General features: G+C 34.4%; 1 protein-coding gene across 5 annotated transcripts in view; it reads right to left on the bottom strand.

The window, feature by feature from the left end:
- Positions 1-11,958: 11,958 nt before the first annotated feature.
- Positions 11,959-20,938, bottom strand: part of LOC140745380 (uncharacterized) — a 47,242-nt gene continuing 38,262 nt past the window's right edge. For 4 of the 5 annotated variants that reach the window (XM_073077200.1, XM_073077202.1, XM_073077201.1 and 1 more), the window contains exons 3-4: positions 14,275-17,219; positions 11,959-12,640 (exon numbers count right to left, since the gene is read on the bottom strand). In XM_073077200.1, coding sequence (XP_072933301.1) covers positions 12,523-12,640; positions 14,275-17,219 — 3,063 coding nt within the window. In that variant the 3' untranslated portion in view covers positions 11,959-12,522. Of the gene's footprint in view, positions 12,641-14,274; positions 17,220-17,476; positions 18,264-18,412; positions 18,700-20,938 lie in introns of those variants that run through there. The other variant, XM_073077199.1, reaches the window with a different exon arrangement.

Here is a 20,938-nt window from a genome sequence, read left to right as displayed (position 1 = left end):
GTATGTTCTCAGTTTATGTATTTATGTATTATTTTTGAACACCTTAAGCTAAGGCTAACATAGGGTAAACTTAAAATGACTAATAGCATTTTCTACCAGCCGACCCTGGGTGATGGCGATAACATACGACATATCCATTAATGATAAAAGAAGAAGAATTCTTGGCATATTCCATACAAATCAAACAAGAGTAAAAATTTTACCAGTTCACGATAAATTATTTTGATAAAAACAGGTTACAGCGTTTTTATCCCACTGCTGGGGAAGAAATATCCCCCGAGACTGTACCAATAATAATTTGTTAAGATTAAATTATAAAACTTAAATTGTAAAGCTGTTTATTGTTTGTCTATATTGTCCGTCTACCAGTTGGAATCCATTGCGCAATCAATCTTTAACAGCCTTTCGAAAGATTCATTCGGCGTCATATATTATTTTAACCAAAACCATAATAATCAATAATTAATTAATTAATTAATTTAACGGATCACATTTATATGAGCTCGTATACAGCCTTTAATAATATTTTTCTTTGTAAACTATTTTAATATTAATCTTTAATCTAAATATATATAACTCAAAGGTGACTGACTGACATAGTGATCTATCAACGCACAGCCCAAACCACTGGACGGATCGGGCTGAAATTTGGCATGCAGGTAGATGTTATAACGTAGGCATCCGCTTAGACAAGATTTTGATTAATTCTACCCCTAAGAGGATAAAATAGGGGATGAAAATATTACTTCGTAACGCGAACGAAGCCGCGGGCAATAGCTCGTTTAGTAATATAGTTTTGTTATACAAATGACGATAAATATAGTTGTCCCAAATTATATACGCGTAATATTGTAAATGAAATGAGAAGAGTATTGCTTATGTACCCTTAATCTCCGCAGGGAAAAGAGCATTTGTGGCTATCAGAAATATATTTTCGTTTGTAACTCTACAATATTCCGCCAATATCTAAAACTATTGCTTTGTTCTCTTCTCTGCTATTGCGAAGAGAAAATCTTCAAATCATTATTTTTGCAATCATGACTATTTACGTGATCGTTTTATTGTTTTTAATTCTCATGAAATAAATAACTGGAAAACTCGTTTAAAGATTATTTTTTCAAGATGAAAAAAATATATTTAAGTACTCCAATCCTAAAATTTTTAATTTTTGATCCTAGTATATGCTAGTACTATAAAATTAAGATAAATTAAGGCCGTAGTCCAGGACGGCAGCTAAGTTCAGATTTATGGACGTCACTTATCTTTGAAATTGTGAAGGAAAACATCGTGAGGAAACTTGCATATCTAAGAAATCTTAAAAAAAAAAGCTTTCAAAGGCATGTGAGTCTACCAATACGCAGTTGGCCAGCGTGGTTGACTATGGCATAACCTTTCTCATTTTTAGAGGAGACCCGTGTGCAGCAGTGGGACTGCAATGGATTGATAATAATTAATAACTTTGGATTGATATTGATAACTTTTCAATAAAAATTTAATACTATTTATTTTTACAATCATTGCTATAACTATATGACTTTCAGGTTCTAATCCGAAATGTAATTTTGATCCTTATGCGCTAGTGAGAATAAATGTAGGTGAAAACAATAAATAAATACCGAAGAGTGGTGTTCTGCTCCCTTTGGCGACCGTTCGTCCTTGATGCAACACACACTCGCTACTTCCGATAGGACCTTCCAGGACCTCCGTAAAATAATTTATTTTTATCTCGTCTCGTAATATTATTTATATCTCGTCCCTTGACGAACTCCGAATTATGACTGTATGTATTTTCCGTGAATAATGACAGAAATGTCAACATTTCAAATTTTGAATTTACTCTTTATTTATTATAAGTATTTCAGCCGGTCCGAAATACTGAACAATAAGAAAGAAAGAAGAAAGAAAATACTTTATTCAGGAATATTGCAAGACACAATAACAGTATGCAATATTTGTTTTACCAATAATTCACAACCCACACAGGTATAAACCCTATATAATATAACCTATGGTATAATTACTTACACATACACACGTATACGATATTAGTTCCTGTATAATTTGTCAAAGGATTCGTGGCCGGTTCATCAGAGTAATGTTCAGGGGCTTAAAGCTGATTTCCACTCGCAAGTGGCATTAGGCATGCTCTGTATGGAAACGATTTATGTTGTCCCCCAGTTGAGTACTCTAGGTTATGTTCCCGGTATATCCTCGTCTCTAGACAGTACCGGGTCTTACAGGAAGAAATAAATTTCCATCAAAAACATAAAATTTGTAAAAAAAACAAGTCTCGCTCAATTTTTCTACAATAACAAGTTGTGAGATGTAAAACCATTTTAAACGTATTTTAAATATTCAATAAATCAATGATTGAACTGTCTTTTTATCTCTCACGCGATTTTTCTACGTGTGGTGGGGATAAATATATATACAATTACTGTATTGCATTGCATTCAGAATGAAACAAATTATATATATATATATCATTTTAAAAAATAGTTTGTCCTTTGATTAACAAAACTGATTTGATTAGTGTTTACAGACAAAGAGACAAGACGTGACTTGAGATAATTTTCACACAGAAATATTTTCCCTACATATTATTTAAATTTCTATGTACGAAAACACACACGAAGTTAGTATACGAATAGATTAGACCCCAACACACTCGTAGCACGGTGCTACGCCCGACTACGTCGTAGCATGTGAGGTAGATTATCATACAATAATATGAATTTATCAATGAACACAACTTCCGAAAAATCTGTAAATATTATACTTATACCTTTACCATGTTAACACTCATATTCCCCTTTGTAATAATATGACAACTGTGTTAGGCAAAAATTAGCTAAAATTTATTATTTCTAATTGGGTACAACTTCCGAAAAATCTGTAAATATTATACTTATACCTTTACCATGTTAACACTCATATTCCCCTTTGTAATAATATGACAACTGTGTTAGGCAAAAATTAGCTAAAATTTATTATTTCTAATTGGGTATCTGCATTATAACAGCAGCATTTATTGCTCCTATATAATATATATGGAATCAATTTACAGGCATCAATGCATATATTATCGATCTTACATAGAATTCCAAATTTATTTATTGTGGATACCGTCCATAACCACTTACCACCAGTACCCTTACCAGGAGTTTTTACGTTTTGACAAATATGACAAGTTCTGACACAATCCGCTAAGGGCGCTGATTGGAAATTATATGGGCAAATACGTAAACAAATACCAAAACAGTCATATTTGTCAAAACGTAAAAACTCCTGATAAAGATACAGGTGGAAACTTGCTTGATTCTTCCCACAATAGAACAAAAGGTAGTTGCAATAAATCCTAAATAAAACCATGAAGATAGAACAAGATGAAATCTGTGAAAACAAAAGAACCATTTTATTTAACTGCAGGGGTAAGGTAGGTTGGGGTTAAAAGGCTCCCTAAGTTGATTTTTACAACTCACGGCTGAAACATCTTTAGAAAGAACACGGAATTCCTTTCCTTAGGCGATTACACTAAGTCTAGGACTACGGCGAAAAGCTGCATGTAATTCAACAAAATATAAACCTTTTTCACAGGCTTTTATCTAACTTACCCTCTTTTTATATAAATTAGTCGTAGCAGACGAGCATGTAGCCCACCTGATGGAAAGTGGCTACTGCCGCCCATGGACATCTGTAATAAACCCCAGATAGGATTAGATATTCCTACCTAAGGTCGGCCACAGATGCGCCGCTACTCCTGAGGACTAAGCTGGAACATCTCGGAAAAGTATGTCTCCCTTACCACACCCTTCAAACCAGAACACAGCAGCATATAACACTGCTGTTATGAGACAGGTGTAGCAATGGTGCCACCGGAGTCGAACCTCAAAAGATTCTACCACCTTTCTTTCTTAGTTCATGTCTGTGAACCTGCGACGGTAAAATTTTGCAATAGATTTGAATTGCACTGAATTTTAAACCAATTAACCCTAATCTACTCAGCTGAAATTTCGCATACCCATATCCTGGGTCTGTCATTTTAAAGCGCACGCCATATTGGATTTACAACGTCACTAAACTAATCACCCTTGGATTAATAATTATTTTTTATACCAAATGTGTATAAAAAAAAAAAACCCAGTTCAGGGTTAACTAGTATAAAATTCTGATACAAATTTTGAACCTCACATACGAACTAACAAGTTAAATAAAGCCTTGTAAAAAAACTACTGCTTTTAATATCCAAACTACCCGTTAACACGAATACCTGTTGATATATAGTTATATTCATTTGATCTAACGTCGATGGAAAAACCGTTACTGAATCCCACAGGCAGTTTGCAGGACCCCCGCGGGGCTTCGTTATCTCACTCCGGGAGGCCTATTATCTCCGAACAGAAGATATTTCCGAAATTGCTCTAATCCGTAGCCGCGTCGAGAATCACTTTAGTTATATATGTGCGAATCACGTAATCTGTTATAGATTTTTTTATAACATAATATTAGTAAGTAAGTACATATTTTTAATCAATAAAAAAAGGTGGTAGAACTCTCAGTGGTTGGACTCCGGCACCACCACCACCACACCTATTCCTGCCTAATAACAGTAGTGTTAAACGCTGCTGTGTTGTGGTTTGAAGGGTGTGGTAAGGAAGACGTACTTTTTGAGGCATTCCAGGTTAGACCTCAGGGGTAGCAGCGCATTTGTGGTCGACCTCTGGTTGATCTCATCTGGCGGTCACGAGCGGCAATGTAGTCCACCTGATGGTACCTGAGCGGATAACTTACCAACAGGTGAACTATATGAGCGTTTGCTACTGTTATACTGTACGTTCATTAACGTTTATTAAGAGAATTTAATAAATTAATATTTAGATACTACAGGTGCTATAAATATTCGAGCAGCTCTTTATGACATTATTTTCGCTTTATTAGGTATTTTCAAGGAACTAATTATCCCGCCTCACGTTTGTAATTACAGGCCAGAAGTATTCCACCGAATGCCGTTGCTCAAATTCGGCCATCATTATGCGCTTTAATTAACAGCGCCATTAGCAGATAACCCGGCGCGTAACGAGGGGCGGTGCGGCTCCATTATAATGTTTGATTAATCAGATCAATCAATCATCTTTTTGATGCATAATTTTATTGGATTTGATTAATAAATTCGATGAACTTTATTGTTTTAGAATTATCGTTTTGTAATATAATGGATGCTTAAATCAATACCCGTATTTATTTACTTACATGATTTTTACATCATTATTTTTTAAGAGAACGTCTGGAAGATTTTTAATGTTTTTAAATATGTATTTAATTTACAAAATGAGTAAGGCTAAAATCGTAGTAGATTTTTTCTATTTTTTTTTGAAATACTTTGTTTCCATTACATACTTCCATACATCCATACATCTTTCCATTATGTACAGCGCCATTACATTGACTACAAGATTGTTGTGACTAAAATCCCACTAGTTATATAACAGGACTATTTAACTGAACTTCTAATTAAAAGCACCATTAGTACTTAACGTTGAATGACATATTGAGTGATATTGTACGAGTCCATCATCAATTTGATTAATTTAATGAATAATGAGGTAATTTGTAAGGTTAACTAAATAAATAAGAATAATTTATGAATATACACATGGCTATTTGTTTGCTATTCAGAAGTAAAGGAATTTTATAAACTTTTTTTTACTTCAAACTTATATTGACACTAGCTAACCCGGCAAACTTTCTTTCGCCTCTATCTAAAATCTATTTATCCAATATATTTCATATAAAATATAGCCTACGTTACTCGTGGATACTGTAGCATTCGAATGGTGAAAGAATTTTTAAAATCAGTGTAGTAGTTTTTGAGCCTATTCATTACAACCAAACAAACAAACAAAGTTTTCCTCTTTATAATATTAGTGTAGATTACTAATTCTGGCTACCTTATTTACAAATTTCAATTTTTTGGTTTCTCAAAAATATTTTGTTATGTTTTTGTAACTCACACTGTAGAAATATCTCGTTATAATTTTCGAGAATTAATTATTATGCTTAAATAAGTAATTTTTTGGTACACTACTGTATCCAGAATATTCCCTCGCATGCCGTTGCTCGAAATGTACCGACATTATGCGCTTTAATTAACGACGCCATTAGCAGATATCGCAGAGCGAAGGAAGCAGTGTGGATTAATCAATGAGTTTCATGTTTGATTAATCAGTTCACTCAATCAATTTACTCCTATTACTGCATACATTAAACATAGCACTTTGAAATCTTTTTACACAACATTAAAGTTGTAAACATATTTCTTGATTCCACGTATTGTCATTAGAAATTAATTTTACTTTTCGTGGTGAACACAAATGTCACCCAACATATAACTATATTTAATTGGATTGAAACCTGTTATATTTTTGTTCTATAGTCTAATGGGATATTAATATTATATTTTTATGGTCAACGAAAAGTTTACATACTATGTTTGTATTTACCAATACATCTAGACAGATGTATTGGCTATTTGTTAGGACATACAGACGTATATCCTAGAAACAACTGAAAACATTTACTTACTAATTCAGAGAACGTTCTAGAATACAAAAATATATGTATATGTAGAGAAGAGATATAAAGGGATTTGAAACATCTATTTATCTTATATAGCAAGAGTTATACCATTAACCATATTATATACGGTGGCAAGAGTAAAGCTTGATTAAAGCTCCCCTACGTAACTTTGAACTTCCGGTCAAATTACTCTATTGCTCCAGAGAGCTAGTTGCTTCCAACAACTTCGATGCAAGTATTAATTTACGTGTTTGGAGCGCAATTATTACTTGATACAAAATTTAACTTAGATAAATTTGCTTAGTTATATTATTATGTTGCTGTAGCTTTGAAGTATGCCAACTGATGGTATGTGGTCATTGCCTATAGATGTCCCTAAACAAGTCCAGATAGGATTGGTTGTCTATTTTTCATACGTATACCTAAAGATGAGATCTACCTAGCTACCTACCTACCTAGCCACGAGAGCTACCTGGTGGAAAGCAGTCACCAGAGGAGTCGCCAATGCATCGCCTTTGAAGGAGGGTTTTTTCTTTTCAACTTGTATACGGTACGACAACTATATTGACAGCTGACAAGTTTAAAGGATATAGTAAAGGAAACATGATTATACCGTGACGTTCGACTTCAGGAAGGATTTTGAAGTTGAATACAGATGACAATGGGTAGCAGTAGCCACTTACCTAGCAGACTGCATGCTCCTTTACTATTTCAATATAAAAAAAAAACTTTAAATACCTTAGGAAAACGCAGAAAAGGTACGGCAGGACACACTATTAAATATTAACGAATGATTCTCCCTCTTTTAGTACATTAGGCGGCAATGAAACTCAAATTAAACCACCTCTTTAGGTGGTAATAGTGAAAGAACGTTAATTAAATTCGCCATGCACTTTTATAATCCTGCATTTTGTATGCACGTCCGTACGAAGAGCTTTTCGGTGTAACTCGACTGTAAAAAGATTTTACGGTTCCGTATAGGGGGTAGTATATCTTTATTTACGGGACCACGTGATTTGGTCTGCATTTGATTTAAGAGGATTTAAAAATATCGTCTAGTTTATCTAATATGAGAAGGCTAATATATCATTACTGTCCCACTGCTGGGCACGGGTCTTCTGTCAGAGACAGAAGGAGTAAGCCATAGTTCTTGCTATCTCACCAAGGATTGGTAGATTGCACGACTTTTTTTAGAAATATCTAGTATGTAGATTTCAAGATATTTTCCTTCACCGTTAAAACGAATGATAATAAGCCATTTGTAATATGTACTTACTTTTAAAAACCAGGCGTTAAAACTGTCAACTAGAAGACTATCACCGCTACATTAAATTTATTTGTTCAAATAATTTATTTATATTTATATTTAGCATGCATTGATTAGATTTATTTATTCAAATAATTTATTTATTTTTATATTTAACATGCATGAATTAGATTTATTTACTCAAATAATTTACTTATTTTAATATTTAGCATGCATTAATTAGATTTATTTATTCAAATAATTTACTTATTTTTATATTTGGCATGCATTAATTAGATTTATATATTCAAATTATTTACTTATTTTTATATTAAGCATGCATTAATTAGATTTATTTATTAAAATATTTTATTTATTTTTACCTTTTCATTTTTAATTAAAAAAACTGATTTCATTAGTAATCTTTTTATAAAAGAATTTGTGTTAAAGCAGCTAATTTAGTTCCCAACACATCTTTAGATTAAATCAGTGCATTTTATATTCACGCTCCCGTTTGTAGCAGGAAGAGGGTTTCGCTGTAACGGGTTTAAAACGAGATTTTTACGGTTAGCAGTACGGGTGGGTAGTATATCCTTATTTACGGGGCCACGTGACCACGCTTCTGAGGGAATAAAATTTAAACGTAACTAAAATATTTAAAATACGTACAGGTTTAGCATATTCGATGTAAGTAGTTTTTTTTAATAAATCGTTGGTTAACAAAACAGAAATCAACATTCATTATCATTTAAATGTGTGCTAAGCCGAGAATTGAACCCGGAACCTATGCGTGTCGCACCGGCGTGACACTGTCCACCACACAGGTGGTCAATATACAAATATCCAAATACTTATACCGTTATAAGTAAGTTTTTACTGTAATAAAGTATAGGTAATTATTGTGAATCCCAGATTAACACAACGATTCGATTCATATAGAAGGTTTTTGAAGTCTTCGAGATTTGACTCCGGACCCTCGGATGTACCATCTCCATACCTATTTAGTGTTAAGCGCGCTGTTTTCTGGTTTGAAGTGTGGTAAGGGAGAAACAAGTTGAAACAACAATCTACCGTCCACCACGGATAGACTCCAAGCCGAGATTTGATTCTCGTTTCCTAATCCTAAATATACGACAAAAGACTTAATATCATAATTGATAAAAACGGATTATGATTAGCTGAACTTTATTTTTACACGCTTTTTATTAGCTTCACCTGTATGTTTGTATGTTTGTTTGTATGTTTGTAACCGACTTCTTTGGGCGCGATTTTGACCCACTTTAAACGGCCAGATTTCGTTCAAACTTTGTACATTTATTTCACAATTATACTATTTACTGTTCCTTAATTGATTCCTAGATTCATTTAGATTTTCTACTTTTTAGTTAATTTTATCATAAAAGCGTGTTTTTTAGTTTTTTGAACTATATTTTTTATTCTCTAAGTGCCCCCGATCTTTTACGGCCATTTCTATCCATGCCAAAGATTTAAGACATTTGAACTGTCAGAAACTAAAGCCGATGTATTTTTATTGCGGCACTTTTTATAGCCAGCGGATAAAAAGTGGAATACGTGAGGAGCTTGGAATGAGGGTATTACAGCGATTTGCCGTATTTCTAACGTGCACGTGTACGCAACGGAAACGCTGCGGTGACGCGACGTGATCGCACAATATAGCCAATGCATGATGTGGTCACTGCGTTTACTTACACTTTGCTTGGTAGAAAACTGCCCTCAAATCATTCGGTACAACCTTCGTGAAATATGTTTTGCTAGGCGCAAACAAAAATGGCGACCCTTAAGTAACTAGTGCTGCCCATGGACATCTATAATCAACCCCAGATATATTAGAATCCTGTCTGAGATCAACGATGGATCCGTTGCTGAACTTGAGAACTAAATTGGAACGCCTTTGGTATGTGTATCTCCCTCCCAATGTCAATCTCCCAATGATAGTATGGCGCTGGGGTTTCCAGAGTCAAACCACAAAGGGTTCTACAACATGTTTGTCGTAATATTTCGTATGTACATTACTATCCACACTTACTCAAGTCAAACTGCAAAACAAACACTAGTGTTACAGGGCAAAAGTAAATCAAAACAACACAGAACTACTTAAACAATTCCATTATATCAATTTTAAAAGTAATTTAAAATATTAAATTAAAAGAACAAAAGAAACTCCAACCATTTATATTTCACGTTTTTATTAAGTAAAACTCAACAATAATTTCACAAATAACATAAAGGAACAATGTATTGTTACGATTTAATGGACCATGTCTATTTATAAATAATGTACTTGTTCCACCGCAGCGGAGAAACGATAAGCGATACGAATGATATATATTAATGTTTGAGTGTGAACATCCTAGTCCTCACTAAAGCTTTATAAGTTAGAATTTAAAATAGAAAACTTTTATCAGACTTGATGATAAAATGGATCCGGGAAGAAATTCGCTGAAATAATCCTCATTAATAACATATATCGATAATGAAAAATCCAGACATTCTTTTTAAAAGTCCTATTCAACGAGCTTAGTAAGGGATGTACAGTTGGATCTTGATAAAGTCTACCCTTTTTTAACGCTAGGTCAAGCACCTCACAAACAAAAATTATTATGTAAAAAACTATTTGTCATTGTTCTACTGACAATTAATCGCTTTCGCTTACTCGCTTGCGGTGGTACAAGTTATCAAATATACACCAGGTGTAACTCGATTTCCTTGTTATAATGGATATAAAGCCACATATTGAAAAGCTGTTATGGTTACAGATTAACATACTACATACAATATGTTATTATATATAACACGCGTACATAACGAACATACACCGTTTTTTAAAAACAAGTAAAAGACGTAATGCATCATCGTACACCATTGCTCTCAAATGTTAGATTATAAGAAAGTAAAACCAAAATTTCGCTGTTTATCAGCTAGTCTATAAACGCACCTTTAAGATTAAGTTATGTATGACAAAATGAGTACTTAAATTAGTACAAAACTGAAGCAGAAATGCATTATTTTGATATTAATTCCAAACTTATACTAGAACAAAAACGACTAATCGTAAAACAGCCACCTTAGAACAAAAATGGAAGAGATTCTCAAAACTAGCATTAGATAAAAATCCTCACTGTCACAATTTGAGGACCTCCTCCTTTTTCAAAATCGATAAAAAGTGGCCAATGACTAGGTTAGTTAAGTTCGTATCTTAATATATCACAAGGTGTAACAATGATTACTACTGATGGTGTAACTAATGATCAGATGCAACTAGAACGAAGCGTATAAAAATTAAACGCACTTTTACTATTACGATGACGTAAGTGCAAAAATTGATAACGTGACTTCTTTGGTGTAATTAATAAAATATATTTTTTACTGATTCAAGTAACAGAGCCGACGGTTAAAAATACACCAAGTAAATTATGTGTTACATCAACGCGCGCAACTTCGTCCCACACTAAAATATATTGTGATTTATTTTCCAACACATGTCATCAAAAATATATAACTTAGAAAACGCCAGACTATTCAATGCAATATTTAGTTCAGTCACTGTAAGTTTAAGAGGGAATCGATTCAAATGCATTTTTTCTCAAATCCACAATATTTGCACTTACCTCATTATAATACTAAAGGTGCGAAATTTCAAATAGAAAAGTTAAATAAACGTAAGTACGTATTACAAGGTCCGCTATATCGATACAAAATTAAATATTTATTAATAAATTATATTAAGAAAATTAATAACAAACAGTCAGACGACAGAAATAAAACTGGCTACATCGTTTTCAAATTTACACGTCTTAATTTCGATCTAGGATTAATGTTTTCGTTTTTCGATTTCACTACAGACGGTAATTTGTGATAACACACGACATATTTTATTAATAAAATGTTTATTTTTAATGAAAGCGACATATATTTCCAATAGAGTATAATTGCCACCTTTCCTCATCACTTCAAAATTCAGCTCCATCGATATTATTCTCCGGTACTTTATTGAAAAATAAAATGTTTATTTTTAATGAAAGCGACATATATTTCCAATAGAGTATAATTGCCACCTTTCCTCATCACTTCAAAATTCAGCTCCATCGATATTATTCTCCGGTACTTTATTGAAAAATAAAATGTTTATTTTTAATGAAAGCGACATATTTCCAATAGAGTATAATTGCCATCTTTCCTCATCCCTTCAAAATTCAGCTCCATCGATACATTGTTCATTTTTACTATTTTACTGATTGTCTCGCTCCGAAAGGCAATTCGATGGTAAATAGTTGATATAAAACAAATAAACTATAACCATAATGGAATAAGACCTATCTATCTTTCTAGAAGATCTATCCGAAGATAAAATAAAAATACCTTTAAATTACCATAGGACTCTGAAGATCGAATAAAATTAAAGTGGCAATTACTCAGATTCTTATTGTTAGCAAAATATATACTTCATAATCATGAAATGAGTGTAACTTTACAGACTTTCTATTAGCTTTCTAAAATTTATGAGTCACGGAAAGTAATGTGCGAACATTAAAAGTAACCGTTAAATTAATAACAATATTAATCGTGCGAAACCACTGATTAAAAAGTCCGAGATATATTCTTAAAAATTAATTTAGCTCCTCAACAAAACTCATTATCTTAATTTTAAGCTTATGATTTAAACACTAAGGCTATCCGAGTTAATCTTCGGTTCCAGTGATCCATTGAAGATACTTGAAGGATCTGGACTGGATGGGAGTGGCTCTGGACTCGCTGGACCAGTGTGGGCGTGATTGCTGGTAGACTACCGGTTGCTCTCTGTAATGGGTAAATATGAAACGTTAACTTTTTCTAAATAGTCCTGTGATAACTTAAACGATTACGTTAAAAAATATTTAATGCAATTGACGTTATACCGCCTATGAATATTTTAGACCATTAGTATTAATCAATGTATCTAATAATTTCTCCACGAACACGATTCGATACTAACGTCCTAACTAAACCTAACCTAACCTACTAAAAATTGACAAAATTTCGATTTTTGGTAGTAAAAAATTGGAATGATTGATTACGGAGCTTAATTGACCCTAAATAAAATAAGAGTCTTGCCTAAAGTCAGTCCCAGATAGGTTTCCATTCTTTAAATGACAACGCAAAATTACTTATAATTTTAATGTTATAAAAAATGAATCTGTAGACTGTTCGAAATTTGGTTCAAATATCGTTGTTTTTGTATTGACAACATTTTTTTTATGTCCACAGCTGAACATGGATATCTTCCTTCAACATAAAGAGACTCAGAGCGTACTCCACCACGCTGCACCAATGCGGGTAAGTGTAATAATTCCATACAAATAACATGAATTCTAAATTATATAAAGTTGTTACAAAATTATTGTTTTCCAAATAATTTAGCACGAAATTCGGAGCAGTTGCCATACGTAACATAATTAAATTAAGCCGTGACAATTATTTATTAACTCGCAAACATTATAATCCATTTAGTGTAGAAATATTTTGTGACAGCTCATAATTATTTCATAGAACTCGAATTATAAACAAGTATAAATATTTCAGGGAAATTTAGGTGATAATAAATTGGTAAAGTGTAGGTTAATTGTAATTAAAATTCTCATAAAAATTAAAATCGAGTTATCATTTGGAATATGTATATAACCTATAGGGGGTTATTTTCTATAAAAATAGGCATCATATCTACTCGTCAATATATCAGTACTAATTATTTTAAGAAAAGATCGGATACTACTTAATCAATAAATAATTGTTATATAATAATGAAACAATACACAAAAATAAAATTAGAAATCCACTGACAATATACGATAAATTTTATAAATGTTTACTTTAGTAAATTTCTAACCTGTTGTATGCATTAATATAAGCTGAAACTACCCATTTATTCCACAAATAATATCACATAATTTTTAACGGACTTAATGTGTATTCTTTAAATTCGTTAAATGAGATATTGCCTTCGGTACAAGACATATATGCTTGGTGTCGCCAACTTGACAAAATTACAACAAGAATAAATTATGTCTTAATCAATCAAATCCTTCACAGAGTGTGAGAGCTGTATTAAGATTGAATTAATGAACTAGAAAAGCTGTTCTAAAAGTATTTACGTATTACTTACTTATAATATATTTATCTTTAATACATATTTTAAACAGTCGTCGTACCGTTCATTGTTCGACTTCGCAACTATTTCTGCTTCAAAAGTAGTGTTAAGTACTACAGTATTCTGGTTTGATAAGTGTGACAGGAGAGACACACTTACATCTCAAGGTAGCAACGCATTGGCCGACCTCAGGTCTCTAGACTCCAATTCTATCTGAAGTTGTATAAATATCAATGAGCGGCAGTTGCCAGTTACCACCTGTATGGCAAACTCGCTTTCTATTCCTATATTAATAAAAAAAACATACCTAGTATCAGCAGCGGCACGCGCGTGATAAGCAGGCACACTTGGGTTGTGGTAGTTCTGCGATTGAACGTTCAAGGTGTAAGTCTGCGCTGGAGGATGCTCCGACGGGACCGGGGACTGGTAACTGTTCGGATTGTATCTATCGACAGACACACCCCTAGTTCGTTCTGGTATTGGAGAGTTTACTCCGCTCTTCACGTACGAACTCTGAGGTCGTCCGCGTCCCAAAGTGTTTGTCTTCGGCCATTCCTTCGATCCTACGTATTCTGACTCGAAACTCCTCTCCCTCCACGAACGAGGCTTCAAAGTCTGACTCCATGTCGGTGTTGGTGTGTATTCGGTCTTCACGTATTTCGGGTCTTCTTCCCACGGCGGTCTTACTGTGGTTTCAGTTTGGACAGTTGTCTGAGAGGTCTTCTCAGTGAACTCTCGGAGTTCTTTTCGCCATTGCGGCTCAACAGTTTCAACGGGTTCGTTGTTGTCGTAATAGTATTTTGGAGACGGATCGGGCTGAACTTGATGCTTCGACTCAGTTGGAATATAGGTCGATTCGGGAACAGTAATGTAACGTCTTTCGTATTCGCTGTAGTAGGTTTTGCGTCCCGGTAACTTCGGAGGCTCTACGAGCGAAACTGGCTTTACAAAAGATTGATTTGGGGCTGGTGGTATATAAGATGTTGGTTTTGGCTTTGTAAATTTGCCTACTGGTGGAGTAGGCTGCCAGTCAGGTTTCGGAGCAGTGTTGGTCGGAGTAAATGTACTTGTCGGAGGAGGTTGGTAGTAATTTTGGTTAGCTGTGTCCGCAACATATCTTGGGTCTTGTTCCCAGGGTGGTGGGACATACGAGGAGGAATATTGGTGTGTTGACTTTTGATATGTGTCACTTGAATCCTTCTGTAAGTAGTTTTGGTTATCAACGGTACTTGTCCAATTTGTGGGTTTTGGAGTGTAACCTGGGTACAAGTTTTGGGTGTAGTTGCTCGTAGTTTTGTATGTGTCCTTGACTATGTTTTCTGTATAAGATGGTTGTGGAGTTGGAGGTTGGTATTGTGGCTGAGGTGCTTGGTACTGAGGTTGTGGTTGACTTTGGTATTGTGGCTGTGGTTGACTTTGGTATTGCGGCTGTGGTTGACTTTGGTATTGTGGTTGCGGCTGACTTTGGTATTGTGGTTGCGGCTGGCTTTGGAACTGTGGTTGTGATTGGAGCTGAGGCTGATTCCATTGTTGACTTGGAGTTGTGCTGATGGTTGGAGTAACATTGTTGTACTGTACATTCTCCTTCTTGGTCTGCTGATACCACTGTTGATTTTTGGTGATTGTGCTGGGCTTGACGTTGCTAACAGTGAGTACTTCCGATTGTGGTTCCTGTGACCATTGCCTGTCTTCTGTTTGATTGTACTGATTTTGGTAGATGTCAGCGGGAGGCATTTGACGTTCTACGCTGATTCGCTCCAATAATAAACTGTGTCTTCTTTCCGTTTGTTCTGGGGGATAAACAGGTTGGTAAGGCCTGCTTGGTTGAGGAGACACCGATACTGGATCTCTACTGGGCGCGAAATAAGTTTTAATTGGTGGAATACTTGGCTGTATCATCTGTTCGTATGCTTGATCTAATGTCTTAGTGGTTCGATTAACAGTTACGATGTTCTCAATTCTGTTGTATTCTGTTTGTCTACTATGACCGAGTGGTTTGTCAGTAGTTGTAGTAATAATTTCTGTGTGAGATTTAGTGAATAAGTCGTTACCTAATCCAATAGGTTTTATTTCGACGTCTATAACTTTCTCTAAGGGTATAGAGGGCTCCCGGAACGGTGTTTTTTGTTCAGGTTGGGGTGTTGGTTTTTCTTCGCTTATCTTAATTTCTTCCTTGGGTTCCTCTGTTTTTGGCGTTTCCTTCGTTTCTATGACAACTTTAATGGGAATCTCTTCGGACTTTGTTTCAGTCTCTTGAACTGTTTCCTCAACCTCTTTCTTATCGTCCTCATCTTTTTTATCGGGTTTTTCTTTCGCCTCCTCTTTCACTTCAGGTTCTTCAGCTTCTTCATATTCTTCTTCTTCCTCGACTTCTTCCTCTTCCTGTTCTTTGGTAATTTCTTCTTCTTTTACAGGTTTTGCTTCGACACTCTCTTGTTTTACTTCAACCTCGACTTCTTCTTCTTCTTCCTCTTCTTCCTCATTCTTCTCGTCTTTCTTTGTCTCATTCTTTGTTTCAGTCTTTATTTCTTCTTGTTCTACTTCTTCATCCTCTTCTTCAACTTGTTGTTCTTCTACCTGTACTTCTTTTGCTTCTTGTACATTATATTCCTTAACATTTACTTGTTCTTCTACAGTTTCTTCTTTTTGAGTTTCTTTTTTAACTTCAACCTCTTCTGCTTCTTCTTCTTCCTCTTCCTCTACAACTTCTTCTTCTTCTTCATCTGACTGTACTAGCACAACCTTCTTAGTTGTTGTGATCTCTTGCCGTTCTTCCTGTTTGATTATCACATCATCGTGTCCATTTTCTTTTGCTTTTTCTTGTTCCGGTTCTTCAACTTTTACACCAGCATCAGTTTCCTTTTTATCACTTTCTTTTCTGTTTGAAGATGTCTCCACAGTTTCTATTACAACACGCTCTTCATTCTCTTCGTCCCCTTCTCCAGTAACTTCAACTTCCTCTTCCTCCTCCTCTACTTCTATGACAGCATCAGCTTCTTCTTTCGAAAGAATTCTCGTCTCCGTCTTAGTAGAAATTTCAGTTTTACCATCAATCGTAGTTTTTGTTGTAGTAGTTTTGGTTTCCTCGACTGTACCGTCGGGTAAAATTTTATTCTCAATCTCCACTTTTGTTTCAGTTTTGGCCGCTGATTTTTTCACCGGTAATTTGACCGTAATAGCGGCTTCAACATTTGCATCGCCATTTTGATTCTCAGTTACGTTCACTTGTTTCTGAACAACCTTTACTTCTTTCTGAAATAAAAAAAATAAGATAAAATCAAGTTATTGTCGAAAGAAAATAAACATCAAAACATTTAAATATTGAAAGAGTAATGCAGTTTTAGTTACAGTATAACAGGAAAATATGTTAGGAAAATGCATATAAACTCACGATAGTGATTAGTGTTTTTCTATACTTCTCTAATGTTGTACAGTAAGTATGTGTAACAGACAACGTAAACACACATATAGATATAAATATAGTAAGTATACAGTAATTTTAAATCAACCTGGTCATCGTCAGTTGCTATAGTATCTTCAAAAGGCTTTACTATTTCAATAGGATCACATCTTTCGTCTGTTACTGGTCTTTCCAATACATCTAAGTTTAAGGTTCTCTCAGGTTCTATTTCTGATATAGTTTTAGGAATTTGAGGGAACTTATCCTCAACGTACTCTATATCTTTGAGAGCTTTAGAACCTTGCGGCGTTACTTGAAAATATTCTGCATCGTATCTCTTTTCGGGAAGTAAAGGAACTGTATAACCATCACTACCATAACTTGTTTTATTATCGTAAAAGTTTGCTGGTGTAGTATTATACTCATACATCGATACAGGCCTACTCATATTTGAGTAATTATTATTATTGACTGACGAATAAGGATTAACGTTGTTATTATAATTGAATGGTCGATTAAAATCAGAATCTGGAGGCTTATAACTTGGTGTAACTTGAGGAACTGGCGCAATTTTCTTTATTGGGAGCTCTTTCGGTTGATCAGGATTGCTTCTTGTCCTCAACAAGCTTTTAGGGTTGGACGGCAAGTTAAAACTTGGAAAAACTTGAACGGGCAGACAGTTAAAGTTAGGTATAGCCATGTTTGAAGAGATGGGCGGCGATTTTAGATTTTGAGCCGGTGTTTCAGGAACTCCTTGGTTCATTGCATTTCTCATTAATCGTTTCGCCATGCGCTCAGATTTAATCTCCGAGAGGTTGAGCCCCCCCGGGGTATACGTGAACGGCTTACGGTCCCGGTTCATGGCACCATGCAATGCTGACGGCGGATTCATTATGCTGAAATATTAAGTTTATCCATTTTATCGTTATGAAGCTTCTAAAACCACGATATGCGAGCGTATTGAAAATATTTTTAAATCGCCTAAAGCTCGCATTCGATTTGGCAAATTGACAACAACAGTAAAAAATAGATATGAGATACTCACGAGGGCCGAGTTTAGCGATAAATTATAACATTTACTTCCTCTATGTTAACTAACCTATCGATATCGAACTATCACTTAGCACTTAGGAACTTGGACACCACTTTTACGATTTTCACGTCACTCATCGACTTGCAGGATGGATTGCTTGTATTTGTGTTGGAACATGCAGATTATCCGGCCGCAGCGGTTAAATATAGCACGGGATAGTAAATGAGCCGGTACATTTGAACTGTAGCGGTTGCGCGCGGTCGGCGCTTGCGCCGCTCGCCGCCTACTGCCGTCTGCCCGTTGCCGCCATGTATTTTGGTCGCGACCCCAATATTAACGGGCGCCTCGTCTACAATTTGTCTTAGCAGAATCGTCACAACAACACCATGCATTTCCGACTCCCTGGTAATTATATTGTGAAACAATCTCATTATTACATTGTAATAAATCCGTCGCGCGGCGTGGTTGCCATGCCAAAACGCCTAAACGCCAACTCTTGTGCCGGTGTCGAAAGTGCGCTTTAGTCGTTACGTTTGCAACATGGCCGGCTATAAATTAGACTGCACATTGTAATTTAATTTTCTGGTGCTTATAAATTAAATAAAAATTATACCTAGCAATATTAAATAAAACAATTCATAGTTATATGGTTGAAATAATTTACAAAACTCTTTAATTAAACTTATTCATTTAAAATAAATTATAAATGCATTTTCTCTATAAACTTCACAAATTTTACATGTAATGACTGTTTAAATATAGTCATAGTCAATCAATTAAAGTCATTTATGTCATACAAATTAAAAAAGCATAATAAAAATAATGTGATATGGGATTTGGTTGTTTCACAACTTTTTATTTTTAACACATCGACGCAATTAACATCAAAACTGTATCTCACAAATATGTGCTAAAACATATTTGATAGTATATAACCTCTGAATGGCATTTTCATCTCACAGATTTAGTTTTATTGAAGACTAGTGTCAGCGCACGGGTTTACCTGCATCCGTATCTAAAAAGTAAAAACGGGGCCCTATTACTAAGGCTCCGCTTTCTCTCCGTCTGTCTGTGTGACAGGTGGCTCTGTCTCTTGAACCTTATATTACCATATATTGTAAAAAAATCTACCCTCTGCTATGATAATAAATACTAAAAATAAAGAATTATTTTTTTGTGTTAGTACAGAACCCTGCGTGTGCGAGTCCAATTCGTACTTGGCCAATTATTAATTTTACGCAATTTAATAATTTAATTTAATTTTGGGTAAAATACAAATTTCAATTTCAATTACAATCCTATTGCGTTAAATTGATGTCAAAGTTCGTTTTTCTATTTTAAAAATGAATAGCAGTTATTTTGTAATAACAGACACGCAGACAATATTTATATAGATATCGCAGCGGCCTAAGTGCGTGATTTAGTAGCCAGGAGGAGTTTGTCCAAATATCATTACGATGTTGATGTTGGCTGCACACCAAGAACCCATTCTGATTCTGAATATTCTGGTGTTAAGAGTGTACTTAGTACTCTGAATGTTGTAGACTATACTACTTAGATTTTGTTTTATAAATTTGTGGTTATATTATGGTATATTGTGGTTATCATTGGGGTCTGAGCACGTACAATTGCAATTTTATTTTCCTAAATTTTCATAGCAATTTACAAATAAGTCGATTTCAAAGTACCAAAAAAATTTAAGTGTCTATCTATAAAGAAATAGAGCCCTGTGACAGACGGTCAGACAGCGGAGGCTTAGTAATAAGGTTCCGTTTGGGTACGAAACCCTAAAAAACAAATCGATTGCATTTTACAAGAATACAAAAGATAAATAAAAAATCGATGTTACAGTCCATTTATTTTTGTACTGAATAATAAAAATAGGACAAGATAGGAAGCGTTTTCCACAATAAGAGGAAGGTCAATTTATAAATTAAATAACAAAGAATCTGAGGAATATTCTTATTTAACCAAAGAATAATTTGACCTTTACTTTTTTATAATCTGTAATCAAGGTTGTAATAATACTTGATTTATCTTTAATGGGTTTCAATTATCTTTTATATACTTACTAGCTGACCCGGCAAACGTTGTGTTGCCATATAAATAAAAAAATGTTAAGGGTGAACAACCCTTATCACTTAAGGGTACGAAAAATAGATAGTAGCCAAATCTCAGACCTACTGAATATGCATATAAAATTTGGTGAAAATCGGTAAAGACGTTTCGGAGGAGTACGGTAACTAACATTGTGACACGAGAATTTTATATGTACTTATATATTTTACATAACAACAACACCAATAAACCATGTCAAAGGAAAACACACGTGTAAGCTCCCGACAGTGTACTCAAACAGTCGCACCTAAAAAAATCGTAGCCATTACTTTACTTTACAATAGCCGGAAATACGAAATAAATGCTCATAAAACAATCTTAGATCCTAAATAACGCTTACAACAAAATTATATATAAATATGCTAATAAGTTCAATTTCTTAATTAAAAAAAAAGTTTAACAAAAAACAACCTTATATTT

This window comes from Epargyreus clarus, unplaced genomic scaffold (assembly GCF_041222505.1).
Source record: "Epargyreus clarus isolate Ecla_fem2 unplaced genomic scaffold, WU_Ecla_fem_2.2 ptg000010l, whole genome shotgun sequence".
NCBI classification, from domain to species: Eukaryota; Metazoa; Arthropoda; class Insecta; order Lepidoptera; family Hesperiidae; genus Epargyreus; species Epargyreus clarus.
Note: the sequence above shows the minus strand (reverse complement) of the source record. Positions and strands in the feature narration are given on the sequence as shown.